The sequence below is a fragment of the Tupaia chinensis genome, unplaced genomic scaffold, assembly GCF_000334495.1.
Source record: "Tupaia chinensis unplaced genomic scaffold, TupChi_1.0 Scaffold147500_2, whole genome shotgun sequence".
Taxonomy (NCBI): Eukaryota; Metazoa; Chordata; class Mammalia; order Scandentia; family Tupaiidae; genus Tupaia; species Tupaia belangeri.
This window is the reverse complement of record NW_006207352.1, coordinates 479988-492930: the sequence shown is the minus strand read 5'-3', so window position 1 is coordinate 492930 and position 12943 is coordinate 479988. Positions and strand designations below refer to the sequence as shown.

Here is a 12943-nt window from a genome sequence, read left to right as displayed (position 1 = left end):
TGGGCGTACCTGCCCCCCCCCCCCCCCCCCAGTTCTGGGAAAGAAAACCGAGACTAGGAAAGTATTTCACGTAATCATTTGTAATTTTACCGTAAAACAAGTGAAAACAGACAATATAAAACGCCTTACTCTGTGGGCAGGGGACACTTCTTCATATTCCATGGGACGAGACCAGCTTTAGAGGTCTGCAAACAGCTCGGCTCAGGGCTCTCTGAGGCAGTGCTGCAGGGCATGCAGGCTTCGGGTGTCCACGCGTTTCAACCAGCTGAGCCTGGGGTAAGAACTCAGCATAGAAACCTGCCTCCAGGCCTGCTGGGCCGTCAGCCGCTCCTCCTGGTCCACAGAGACACAGAGACGACGGACCCAGGAGGTGGGGCACTTGTGCATGGCCTCACGGTGCCGCTGCAGGCCAGCCCCTGGCTGATCGCCGCGCATGTGCCTGTGAGCATCACGTATGCGTGTCTGTGCGTGTGGGGAGGGCATGTGCATGTGTGGCGTTCTCTGCCCTGCCTCACAATGACGGGCAGCTCCACGCTCCAACCGTGGTTGGGACACACTGTCTGACAGGACAAACGGGACACACACGAAGCCGAATGCCCCAGAAAACCGCCGGCTGCCCGGAGACGGCACGCACCCTGGGCGTCTGTGCGGGGCTCAGTCAAGGACAGGGAGGGCGCACCTCTCGGGAAACGCCCACCAGGGTCTGTCTCTTCTGAGTCGAGAAGAGCACATCTTCACGGAAATGCTGACCGCAGAGGAGTGACCGAGGGGCACTGGGCAGAGGGCAGGGCAGCCGCGGGAGCGAGGGGCGACGGCCGCTGGCACGAACGCGCCCTCTGCCATGCTAGCTTCAGCCGCCAGGCGTCTGCCGGGAGTCTGTGTGAGCCCCAAACAGTGCTCTGGAAGCTTCGTCACCTGCCTTGCCAACGAACTCGTGACGAGACGGGACTGCGACCCTGCAGGAGCGGGTGGTGACACTCGCCTGGCCGACCGGGGCGCACGGCGAGACCCAGGCGGAGCGATGGGAAGGGTGCGCGGGCTCCGAAGGCCCAGCCGCGGGGCCGGTGCCACTGACACTGCTCCTCGGCCGGCCGAGGCCACACGGGGCCCCCACAGAAGGCGGGTAACACTGCTCACCTGCAGTCCCTGCCACTTGGGAGGCCGAGGCAGGATGACTGACCAATGAGACCCTGTCTTGAAAAGCAAATGAAAGAAAAAAGACAGGAAAAGTCAGGAGGAAAGACACTTGAGGATGCAGTCGGAAGGCCACCCTGTCAGGGCTGGTCGCCTGGAAGGTCAGTGCCGATGGCAGGACTGCACACGCCCACGGGGAGGCGACGGACAGAGCAGCTAGCCAAGAGCAGGTGGGAGCCGAGCGGCACAGACATGTAAGAGCCACGCCGCGGAAGCCACAGCCCCCCACACGCCATCCTGGCTCCGCGGGCTCGGCTGTACACAGCTGCTCCTCGGCCACACACACACAGGCCGGGCTCTGCATGCCTCCCCGTCACGATCCGGGGAATCGGACGGCTCGAGGAGTGAACGTGAAAGGGACAGGGCTACAGCCTGGGACAGACCGCGTGGTGCTGAGGGATCCGGGCGTGGCTGGCCGCCGAGTTCTCCCCATGCTCCCACCCCTTCTTTGGGAGGTTTTCGCTAGAGGGCGCGTGTGCTCACCAGAAAGAGAGACAGAGACAGAGACAGAAAGTGAGAAATCACCCCTCAGGGGGGATGGCCCCGCTGCAATCCCTTCTCCATTCTCCTCTCGGGATACTGGGCACGCACACACACGCACCCACGGTAAGTTTAAGCCACCGGGTCCAGGACTTAAACCATGGTCTACTACATGGGAGTCCAGCAACGTAGCCATTACTCCAACTGCTGGTCCCACTCCCCTTTCTTTTTAAAAAGAGATTTTGGTATAGGGCACATGCAGTCACTGGAGAGACTGAGACAGAAAGAGTGAACTCACCCTCCAGGGGGATGGCCACACCGCAATCCCTTCTCCTCCATTCTCCTCTCGGGATTTTGGGCACGCGCACCCGTGCTCAGAGTTTTAAGCTGCTGGGTCCAGGACTTACATCGCATCAACTACACGGGAGTCCAGCAGTCCTCCTGTCATGAAGGCCTTCAAGTCGAGTGTGCACACGCTCCATGTACCTATGTGATCATCCCGCCCGCTCTCCGGTTGCTATCTAGCCATGTGACAGGGCATGACACAACACAGCCCTGAGCTGCCTCTCTCCTCCACCATGTAGCGAAGGGTGACTTCCTGGCTGAGAAGAGGGGATTGAGGGAGGGGTGCTGCAGGAGAGTGTTACCATCCGCTACTCGTTTACGTGTCTCCTGTTTACTAAATACTCGCTCATGTGTACTCAGTTAGCAGTGGGGATGGGTGTGCTCCACAAAGGCCCTGCCCATCTGCGCTGCACAGGCCTCTCGAGCCTCTGGTCCCAACTCTTGGCCTGAGGCGTCCTTAGACTGCAAATGCTTCGCTGCACTGCAGGTCAGGGGAGGCCCACGGTGAGGACCCAGCACCACACCGCAGGTCAGGGGAGGCCCACGGTGAGGACCGAGCACCACACTGCAGGTCAGGGGAGGCCCACGGTGAGGACCCAGTGCCACACCTCAGGTCTAGGGAGGCCCACGGGTGAGGACCAAGGATGAAAACTGACAATGAGCGAGTTTTTGGTTGAGAAAAAAATCACGTATTACTCCGATTTATGGACTAAAAATATCAGTTCAAAGGCATCTGAGCTAATAAACTGTTCTTCTTGTTCAAAGTTCCTTAAGAACAAAACAATGTCAGTTTGGCAGGTGGTGTGGTGGTTGAGGTGCTGGACTCCCACATAGCTGACCATGGTTCAAATTCTGGACCCGGTGGCCCCAAAATCACAACAAAGAAATAGATAAATTTTTTTTTTTTTAAAGAACAAAACAACGTATTATGCCCTATCATACGGCTAAATGATGGAAGATGAGTGAACAGGATTATAACATTAGATACATTCACCATCTGCGAATTCCAGTCTGTGGTCCTATCAGCTAAGGGAGAACTCTGTACAAAGTGCGGGCTATTTCGTAATGAACATTACACGTGTGCTGCAGCTACACCCCCGCTTTTCACATGCACAGCCGTGCTCTGCATACTCTTAGGGGAGACCCACGGGGTAGCTGAGTCCCTGTGACCTCAGGCATGACCAGCGTTCTCAGCAGCACTCTCTCGCACAGCTGCCGAGGGCAAGGCAGAGCGACGAGCCGGATGCTAAGAGGCACACACCTGTAGATCTCAAGATCCTTGTTCCTCTGTCTGGAGAGTTTGGAGGCACTTGCTTCTCCAGCCACAATTATGGTGTTGTCTTCCATGACGACGCCAGCACACACGCTTCCCAAACCCTCTCCATACTTGGGAGACGAGATGAAATAGGTCTTCCGTGAGGCGGGGTCATAGCAAAAACTGGCATCCCCGTAGTTCTGACGCCGTGACCGGATTCCGGCGGAATTGTTGCCGATGCAAAGCAGAAGACTGGTGGTCTCCATGCCATAGCGGAGATGGGGGCAGTGCTGCTGGGGTGTCTTGATGGCCCTGAACGCGTTCTGGATCAAGTCAATGCAGTCTGCGTCACACAGAAGCATGGTGTTCCTTCTTAGGGCTTGTCTTAGATAAGCAGGGTTTATAAGTTCCAGTCTGACCTGCTTCAGAAGCTTGACCAGATGCACCGTGCGCGCGGCTGGGTCACGATTCACCCACCGCAGCACCAAGTCTAGGATGCTCTCCTCCCTGGATATGTTAAGGTCGTCAGATTTAATAAGCGTCAGAAGCTGGTGCTCTTCAACCTCTAGTATTTCTTCATGTAAGCTCACCTCAGCAAAGTGCCGATATAAATACCTCTCTGACTGATCAGCTAAGTCTTCGGCTCCAATCTGCTTTGCGAAGTGATAGACGCCGACACAGTTGGAGGCATCCATGTGACCCGTCATGTATGTCTGGCACCGAGCGAAGACGTCCTCCATCTGCATGAAGTAGGCGGCCATGGCCACGGCCTGCACGTTGGCACTGTCGACCTCCAAGGCCGCGCTGTACATGTAGTCCAGGATCACCGCCACGCTGCCTGCTGCGATGTCGTGGAGCACGACCTCCTGCTGCGCACACTCCAGGAGCCCGCAGGTGAACATGGCTCTGAAGTAAGGGCTGAAAGCAGCCAGGACCAGCCTGTGGCAGGGGAACCTCTCCCCCTCTGTCACGAGCACCACGTCGACCATCTCTGCCCGCTCCTTCATGCTCCTGACCCTGCTCAGTAGACTCAGGCTGTGCTGGTACTTCCCCCTCCCCTCAACCTCACACTCCATGCTGCACTGCCCCACGTCTCCCAGTGAGGCTTCGAGTTTAGCTTGACTCCCGAGGGGCTGTTTGCACGTGTGACTGTTCAGAAAGGAGTGGAGATGCCCGGGAACTCTCCTGGGGGAAAGAAAAGCAGTTTCCTTCTAAGAAAAGCACTCTCGGGAACCAGCAGTTAGCGTAATGGCTATGTTGCTGGGCTCCCACATAGTCGACCGCGGTTTGCGTCCCGGACCTGGTGGCTTTACACTACAGCCGCGTGGAGCACGACCTCCTGCTGCGCACACTCCAGGAGCCCGCAGGTGAACATGGCTCTGAAGTAAGGGCTGAAAGCAGCCAGGACCAGCCTGTGGCAGGGGAACCTCTCCCCCTCTGTCACGAGCACCACGTCGACCATCTCTGCCCGCTCCTTCATGCTCCTGACCCTGCTCAGTAGACTCAGGCTGTGCTGGTACTTCCCCCTCCCCTCAACCTCACACTCCATGCTGCACTGCCCCACGTCTCCCAGTGAGGCTTCGAGTTTAGCTTGACTCCCGAGGGGCTGTTTGCACGTGTGACTGTTCAGAAAGGAGTGGAGATGCCCGGGAACTCTCCTGGGGGAAAGAAAAGCAGTTTCCTTCTAAGAAAAGCACTCTCGGGAACCAGCAGTTAGCGTAATGGCTATGTTGCTGGGCTCCCACATAGTCGACCGCGGTTCGCGTCCCGGACCTGGTGGCTTAGAACTCACGCCGGGTGCGTGTGTGTGCGTGCCCAAGATCCCGAGAGGAGGATGGAGAAGAGATTGCGGCGTGACCATCCCCCCTGGGGGGTGATTTCTCGCTATCTGTCTCTGTGTCTCTCTCTGTCTGTCTGGCAAGCGCACGCGCCCTACAGCGAAAATCTCTGGAAAAAAAAAAAAAGAAAGAAAAGCACTCTCTGGAACTAAAGTATGCATGTTAGTTCTATGAAGTATTTATGAATATCATTCACTCCTAACAGAGATATTTAAGACATCTATTCTCGTTTCTAAGAATAGCATCTTAGCTTTGTAAACAGCAAACCCTTTATCACTAACACAGTATGTCTCCTAATTAGTAGTAGAGGTTTCTCGAGGAGTCTTCCTTTCAAACACGAGCAGAGATGGGCACATCTTTATTGAAGTTTATTCACCCATTTCTTCCTTGAGTCAGAGAAGGGAGACACGCCCCGTCAGCACTATGACCCACTCCCAGCCCGCAGTCAGCCCTGGGTCACAGGAAACAAGCGTGTGCTCAGGGTACCTGGAGGTCTCCAGGCATGAACTGGGAGCCTTCCACAAACCATGGCTGGGGCCACTTAGGACATACCCTGGGAATGGCAGCATCAAAAACAAACTGGGACCAGCAGTTGGCGTAATGGCTATGTCGCTGGACTCCCATGTAGTCAACCAGGGTTCGAGTCCCGGACCTGGTGGCTTAAACTCACACTGGGTGCGTGTGCGTGTGTGCCCAAGATCCTGAGAGGAGAATAGAGGAGAAGGGATTGCAGCGTGACCATCCCCCTGGGGGGGGTGATTTCTCGCTTTTTGTCTCTCTGTCTCTCCCTGTCTGTTTGGTGAGCGCACGCGCCCTATGGCAAAAACCTCTCAAAAAAAAAAAAAAAAAAGAAAAAGAAAAACAAACAACAAACAATGAAATTCTCCTGAACCCCACTACTGGCCAAATCATTCAAAACAGTAAATGATAGAAAGATGATTTCTTCTGGACTTGTGTCTGAGCGCTCACAACATCTAGAGCTTACAGCTCAGTCACTCTAGACACGGCAAGCACACAGCAGTCACCGACTTCTCCACCCACCTTCTGGGCTCTCCTCGGTCCCCACTTCACGGCTGGAGACAGCCTCACTCCCACAGCAAACAGCTCTAGGCTGCCGAAACGTCCCTTCAGGCTAGGAGTCCCTCCTTTGCCCGCCCCAGGGAGTGGGACACCCGGGTCAAGAAGTTAACCCGCTCAGCTGTTCTGGCCTATGGGACACCTAGAGGTAGGAGCCTTCGTGTGGAAGGAGGCTCGAGTCTCTGCCAACCTTTCTGGCTCTCACATGACCATCTGTTGCCTGCAGTGACATCTGGAGCTGAGGAAGGAGGGGAGCGAGGCTAGCAGGTGGCGTGGTGGCTGAGGCGCTGGACTCCCATGTGGCTGATCACAGTTCGAGTCCTGGATCTGGTGGCTTGCTGTCTCACTTTCCCTCTCTCTGGTGAATTAAATAATAACAATAATTAATAAACAAACAAATTAGATAATGAAAATAAAAGGAGGAGATATGAACTCAACATGTGTCAGCTATGAAAGTTGGAAAATTTCTCCATTCCTGTAACCCTGTAAAAAGTTGTAACCCCCATGTGTCTCAGTGAGAAATGGCATTTTTTTTTAGTGTTAAAGTTCATTTCAGAAAACAAGTGCTAAGCATGACAGAGGCGTTCAACTACGTAACAGCAACTCCAAGACCCGGGACAGTGTGCTCATGTGTGCCAGATGAGGACCAGCTGATTTCGGAAGCTGCATACTTGAAATAATAAACCCCTCAGACCAGTAGGTGGTGTGACAGTTAAGGTGCTGGACATTCCCACATGGCCGACCACAGTTCGAGTCCCGGACCCGGTGGCTTGCTTTCTCACTTACCCTCTCTGTATCTCTCTCTGGTCTAATTAAAAATAAATAAATTAATTAAATTAAATAATTCTCTAAAAAAAAAAAACCCTCTTTGCCATGTTTTCCAGCATGAACAGGTCAGTTCTACCTCAATTAACACTTAAGACTTTCTTGGTGAGGGTTTGCTTGTTAAAAGTGAAACTCTGTTTTTATTTGTTTTAGTTTTTTAATAGGATAATCCAATCGTGGGTAATTAAGGGGCCATTATGTCTCTGAGCTCTTCTACGACACCCTGACAAGCCGAGTGGTACTATGTAGGCCTCTCCATACATGCACACATCAATCAACGAGTTACTTGGTACGGACGAGGCAGGCAGGCTCTCCATAAGGAGACAAAGACTGAGAGTTCCTACATTTGGCCAGCAGGTGGAGCAGTGGTGATGCGACCCGCGACCCCGGACCCAAGGGCAGGCTGTGGGCGCACCCTGAGAGCTCTCTGCGAGGTGGACATGCATGCACCAGGCTGCAAGGCTGGGGTGGATGTGGCATGGTGGCATGGCGACCCCCCACCCCCGTTCCGTGCTTCTCTCTCTGACCCATGTTCTCCCTCACGGAAGAAAACACAGTGAACAACAAATGTCTGTTACCCCATTTGCACTGATCTGCAAGAGCCCCTCCAAGGCTCCCGACACTCACAGGCTAGCAGGGCAGGCACTGCTTCTGGACTGACGGCACATCGAGCACGCCGCGGGGTGCAGACCCCATTTCCCGAAGTGCCTGAGACTGGGACCCAGACGCTAGGACCACACTCAGGACTGTGTGTCTTTAAGAGAGAAACCAAACCACCGTAGGCCTTTCTGGCCTAAGGGCTATTTTAGCAAACACAGTGTTAGTTTTAAGAAGGGATGAAAAGTAACCAATAAATTCTGTGCTCATTTCCCTTATAGACACATCACTGGTAACATAAACAGCCTTATGTACTATACTAAATATATATATTTTTAAATAATTATTTATTTCATTCCACTTATTATTATTAATTTTAAATTTGACCATTGAGACAGACAGAAGGAAAGCAAAAAAGCAAGCTGCCAGCTTTGGGTCTTGAACCACGGTCAGCCATGTGGGAATCCGGCATCTTTAACTACCACACCGCCTGCTGGCCCCGTAGTAAACATCTCATGAACAGTCTTGCATACGTGGTACATGAAGAACTGCTGAGAAATGGTGCCTACGGTGACCGGGATGCAGTCCCACCTCGTTCCGTTCCTGTGTTTTCTATTATTACAGTCAAGGCAGCTGAGCCCCCCCATCTCTCCTTGATAAAAGGCACCAATCCCTTAAATCACTCTTTCGAGGTGACGTCTCATTAAATGGTCACGGCATGTGGTGGTGAGGCTCAAATCTGATTCCACCTGAGCCCAAAGTCTACGCATCTAACCGCACCCTCCAGGGTCACGGTGGGCACTCTAGGGCCAAAGAAGAGCTGCTTTGGGATGTGTGGGCCACGGGGTCTCAGCCATGATCATCCGTGTCCCTGTGTGGGCCACGTGGTCTCGGCATGACCATTCTGGGTTGCTGTGAGACACAGAAGCCACCACAGACACCACGGGGCCCCGAGAGATGCCCTAAGGACCCTGAACGTCACACCTCCAGGGGCTCACTGCGGCCGTGCTCTCCTGCAGAGCTGCAGCTCATTTTCAGCTGGGACCCACTCGGTGCAGGGGCTGCACAAGTGGAGGTGGCCGACTCCTGCTCTGAGCCGCGAACCCGCCTCTGGGTTATGAGTAGGACGGTGTCCCAAGAGCGGCAAACCTCCGTGTCTCTGCTCGAGCCCAGCTGAGGAGGGAGGGGAAGGCCTTGCCTGGCTTACAAAGGTCCTCAGGCTGTCTCCAGACTTCCAAATCCAACCGGTTTCTTCACTAACCCTTTACTTGGACTCTGCTCTTTCTCAAACGCTGGCTTCTACGGACAACAGAAGCTCTTTCAACCTGAAATAACTGCTTCAAGCATTCGCAGAAACATTTATTATACATTTAATACTTGGCACGTATATTTGTTAAGTACCCCTCCCCTCCGACTGTCTCTGCACTGTCTCTCCTGGAAGCTACGCTAATTACCAGATCAAATGCACTTGCCGTGCAGACCCTGACGACACCTAGGCAGTGGATTTAGGCCCCGCACTTTAAAGGCCGTGGCCAGCAGTGCTTCCTGTACCCGGGAGGTGCTCAGAAACGAGGTGTAGCAGACTGGGCTGACACAGGACACCTGGCTCGGGATCCCAGGTTACCTCTTGACTGCTGTAACGTTCCGACAGCGTAACCTTTCTAAACCTGCGTTTCTTCATCTGCAGGATGGAGATCATGTTTGTAAGGAAAGCATTTATGCTCTTGGTGATCAAGCGCTCAATAAACAGACATTACTGTTAATTTACAGTGATGCAGACAGGGGCCTGGAGTTAGGGACACAGGCTGAGGCCTGGATGTGAATCCCTGCTCTCCTAACTAGTTTAGGACCCCAGTAACACCGGGGCCAGCAGATGGCGTAATGGCTATGTCGGGGACTCCCATGTTAGCCGGCCACAGTTCGAGTCCTGGACCCGGTGGATTAAACTCACGCCAGGTGCACGTGTGTACGTGCCCAAGATCCTGAGAGGAGAATGGAGGAGAGGGGACTGCGGCATGGCCATCCCCCTGGGGGTGATTTCTCGCTTTCTGTCTCTGTCTCTCTCTTTCTGGCAAGCGCACACGCCCTATAGCGAAAACTTCTCCAAAAAAGGACTACAATAACACCAGCACATTTCTTAGTGCTTTAAGTTCTAGCTTCCCACCTGGGATTCGTTTGAGAATGTGCAGACGGTTGGGGGAATTGGCTGAGGCATGTACAGCATGCAACCTGCTTGTGAAGCTGGCCCGGTGAAGTCGGTGCCGATTCCGCCTCTGCAAACGCTTCCCAATGGTAAAAGTACCTGGGAACATGTGCGAGGCCCCGTGGGCACACACAGCTCAGAAATGAAGGGTGCTGAGAGCAGCGTTTCCCTGACGGGGGCAGAGAGCCATTCTTCCTTCATCAGCAGAACAGAAGTGCATGGGCGTTCTCAGGGATACCAATGGGAAGCGATTCTCTGCTCCAGTTTACAGAAGACTGCACTGGGGCATTCACGAGAATGAAGCCCATAATAATAGAGAAGCCGAGCAGCAAAGATAAATATGCATTACAAGAATAAAGCCTAATTATCCTGCAAATCCAAAAAGCATCTATATCCATGGCCACTATATTTAGCTCTGATAAATGGACTCCACACATTTCAATGTGGCACACAGACGCGCTTCCTCAGGCCACCGCTGCTTCGTCAGACAATGCTGACATCTCATCTTTACGGTCACTGCTTTTCCTAAAGTACAGCCGATACACGACCATGCCTTCTTTCCTGTGAAAACCTTCCATGTCTTGCTTAAGCTGGACTAGTTTAAACTCCCAGCGACACTGTCTGAAATAGCGAAAATTCAGAAAGAACCTAAATGCCATTAAGCATATTCATTCAAGAAACTATCTTTTAAGTTTTTATTTTTATATGATTCAAGAACTATAGCATATTCACTCAAGAAAATATTATACGGCACAAAAAATGAACCACATCTACATGCATCAACGTGAGTAAATGTCACAAACATAAAACTATGTGAAGAGACTGCAGTTGGCGTAATGGCTATGTCACTGGACTCCCATGTAGTCGACCATGGTTCGAGTCCCGGACCCGGTGGCTTAAACTCATGCCAGGCGCGTGTGCGTGCGTGCCCAAGATCCCAAGAGGAGAATGGAGGAGAGGGGACTGCGGCGTGGCCATCCCCCCGGGGGTGATTTCTCACTTTCTGTCTCTCTGGCGAGCGCACGTGTCCTATAGCAAAAACCTCTCAAAACAGACTAACAAGAGACCGTAGGATACTTGCTGTATACCATGCATATGTTCAAAATATTCAAGGCAACATTATATAGTCCAATAGAGTAAGTGAGAGTTTTTCATACTGTTCTTGGAACTGTCCTGTAACCTTGAATCATATAAAAATAAAACTTAAAAGACTGTATCTGAAAGATTTGTTCAACTGTAATGGAATAGAGGGAAAAGCAGTATCTATAAACAAGTCAGGGCAGAGGGGCCGAGGCTCGGGAGCAGCACTCAGTGGGTAAGGAGTCCCACTGTACGCACCAATGTTTAACTCTGCCAGCTGAGTGCTGCAAGTCAGTACCTAGCTGTTACTCTTCATGCCTTTTTGCATCTCTCAAATCCTGCATCAGCTTCAAACGGAAACAAGCTGTACTAACCCATCTGCGGTGCACAGGTGGTAGGGGCCACTCTGCAATGCTGGGGCCAAATGGAAGACCACGGCTTGGATACCAGGGCAGCCCAGAGCAGGGTGCGCACGCACACCTGTGCCCCTGGCAGGCTGGGAGAGGGCCACGGCGTGAGGAGACCCTGTCGAGGGTGCCTGTTGCTCCTTCTCATGAAAGAAAAATGCAAGCAAAAAAAATCACAATATTGGGGCTGGCAGGTAGCATGGTAGTTGAGGCACTGGACTCCCCCATGATAGACCATAGTTTGAGTCCTGGACATGGTAGCTTGCTTTCTCACTTTCCCTTTCTCTCTCTGATCAAATTTTAAAAATAAAGAACAAGAATAAATAAATAACTCTTTTAAAAACTCATAATACTGGGACCAGAAGATGGGGTAACGGTTATGTCACTGGACTGCCATGTAGTTGACTGTGGTTCGAGTCCTAGACCCAGCGGCTTAAAGCTCAGGCCAGGCGCGCATGTGTCTGTGAGTCCAAAAACCCAGGAGAGGAGCGGAGAAGGGACGTGGTGTAGCCATTCCCCTGGGGGTGGGGTGGCACCTTGCTTCCTGCTCCTCTGTCCGCGCCTCTCCGGTGTGCACACGTGCCCTACAGCAAACCCTCTGTTACCGGAAGATCGTGATATTAACATTAGTCACTTATTACTGTTGAAAACCTAGCCCATTTCTTAGACCCCGTCTATGCACACCCGACACGCCTGTGCCTACGCACGTGTGACATATGGTCCCCCACTTATGATGCTTTGAGGCATTTTCTCTTTTTAAAATAATGACGTATTTAGTTTTGTCACCATTGTTTCTTAACTTGATGAGAGAGCGAGAGAGAAAGAGAGGGAAAGTGAGAAAGCGAGCCACCAGGTCTGGGACTCGAACCATGTCAGCCACGTGGGAGACCAGCACCCCACCAGCTGGCCCCTTGAAACAACTTTTCAACTTACGGTACTACACTTTTTTTTGGCTTAAAATAAAAAGGAATACATTGTTTCTCACTGCCCAGACGCACTCAATTATGAGCTGGCCCCAGCAACAGCACAGGCCGCACGTCCCGGCTCTGCCCCAGGCGACCGCCAGCGTCCTGGGTGGCCTGGGCGGGCTATCTGGGCGGGCGCCCCGGCGCTGGGACGGCAGAGGGGCAGCTGTGCGCACGCACACCTGCAGAAGCTGGTGACCAGCGTGGACACGACCATGTCGCCAACCTGACCCACATTCCAGCAGGGGGCCTGCAAACCCGCACCCTCCGCCTCTCCTGCTCACGCCCGATGGTGCTGCCTCGGACAGGGCAGTCTTCCGGGACACCGAGCCCGTCCATTCTCACAGCAGGTGCCAACGGGCCGGCTCCGCCCACAGCACGTGTCTACACGGCAGCCCTATCCGCAGCACCTGAAGGCCAGGCCAAGTCCACAACACGTGCCTACAGCCCCGCCCACTGCACGTGCCTACAGGCCCCGCCCCGCCCACAGCACATGCCCACAGGTCAGCCCACAGCACGTGCCTACAGGCCCGCCCACAGCACATGGCTACAGGCCCGGCCCACAGCACGTGCCTACAGGCCCGGCCTCGCCCACAGCAGGTACCTACAGGTCAGCCCACAGCACGTGCCTACAGACCCCGCTCACTGCATGTGCCTACAGACCCCCGCCCACTGCC

The 12943-nt window shown here is 53.4% G+C and overlaps 1 protein-coding gene across 4 annotated transcripts in view; it reads right to left on the bottom strand.

The window, feature by feature from the left end:
* KBTBD12 (kelch repeat and BTB domain containing 12) overlaps positions 1-4985 on the bottom strand; it is a 28363-nt gene extending 23378 nt beyond the window's left edge. For 3 of the 4 annotated variants that reach the window (XM_006169810.3, XM_006169813.3, XM_027768807.1), the window contains exon 1: positions 3281-4512. In XM_006169810.3, coding sequence (XP_006169872.1) covers positions 3281-4350 — 1070 coding nt within the window. In that variant the 5' untranslated portion in view covers positions 4351-4512. Of the gene's footprint in view, positions 1-3280; positions 4513-4610 lie in introns of those variants that run through there. The other variant, XM_027768806.1, reaches the window with a different exon arrangement.
* Between the last annotated feature and the right edge of the window lie 7958 nt (positions 4986-12943).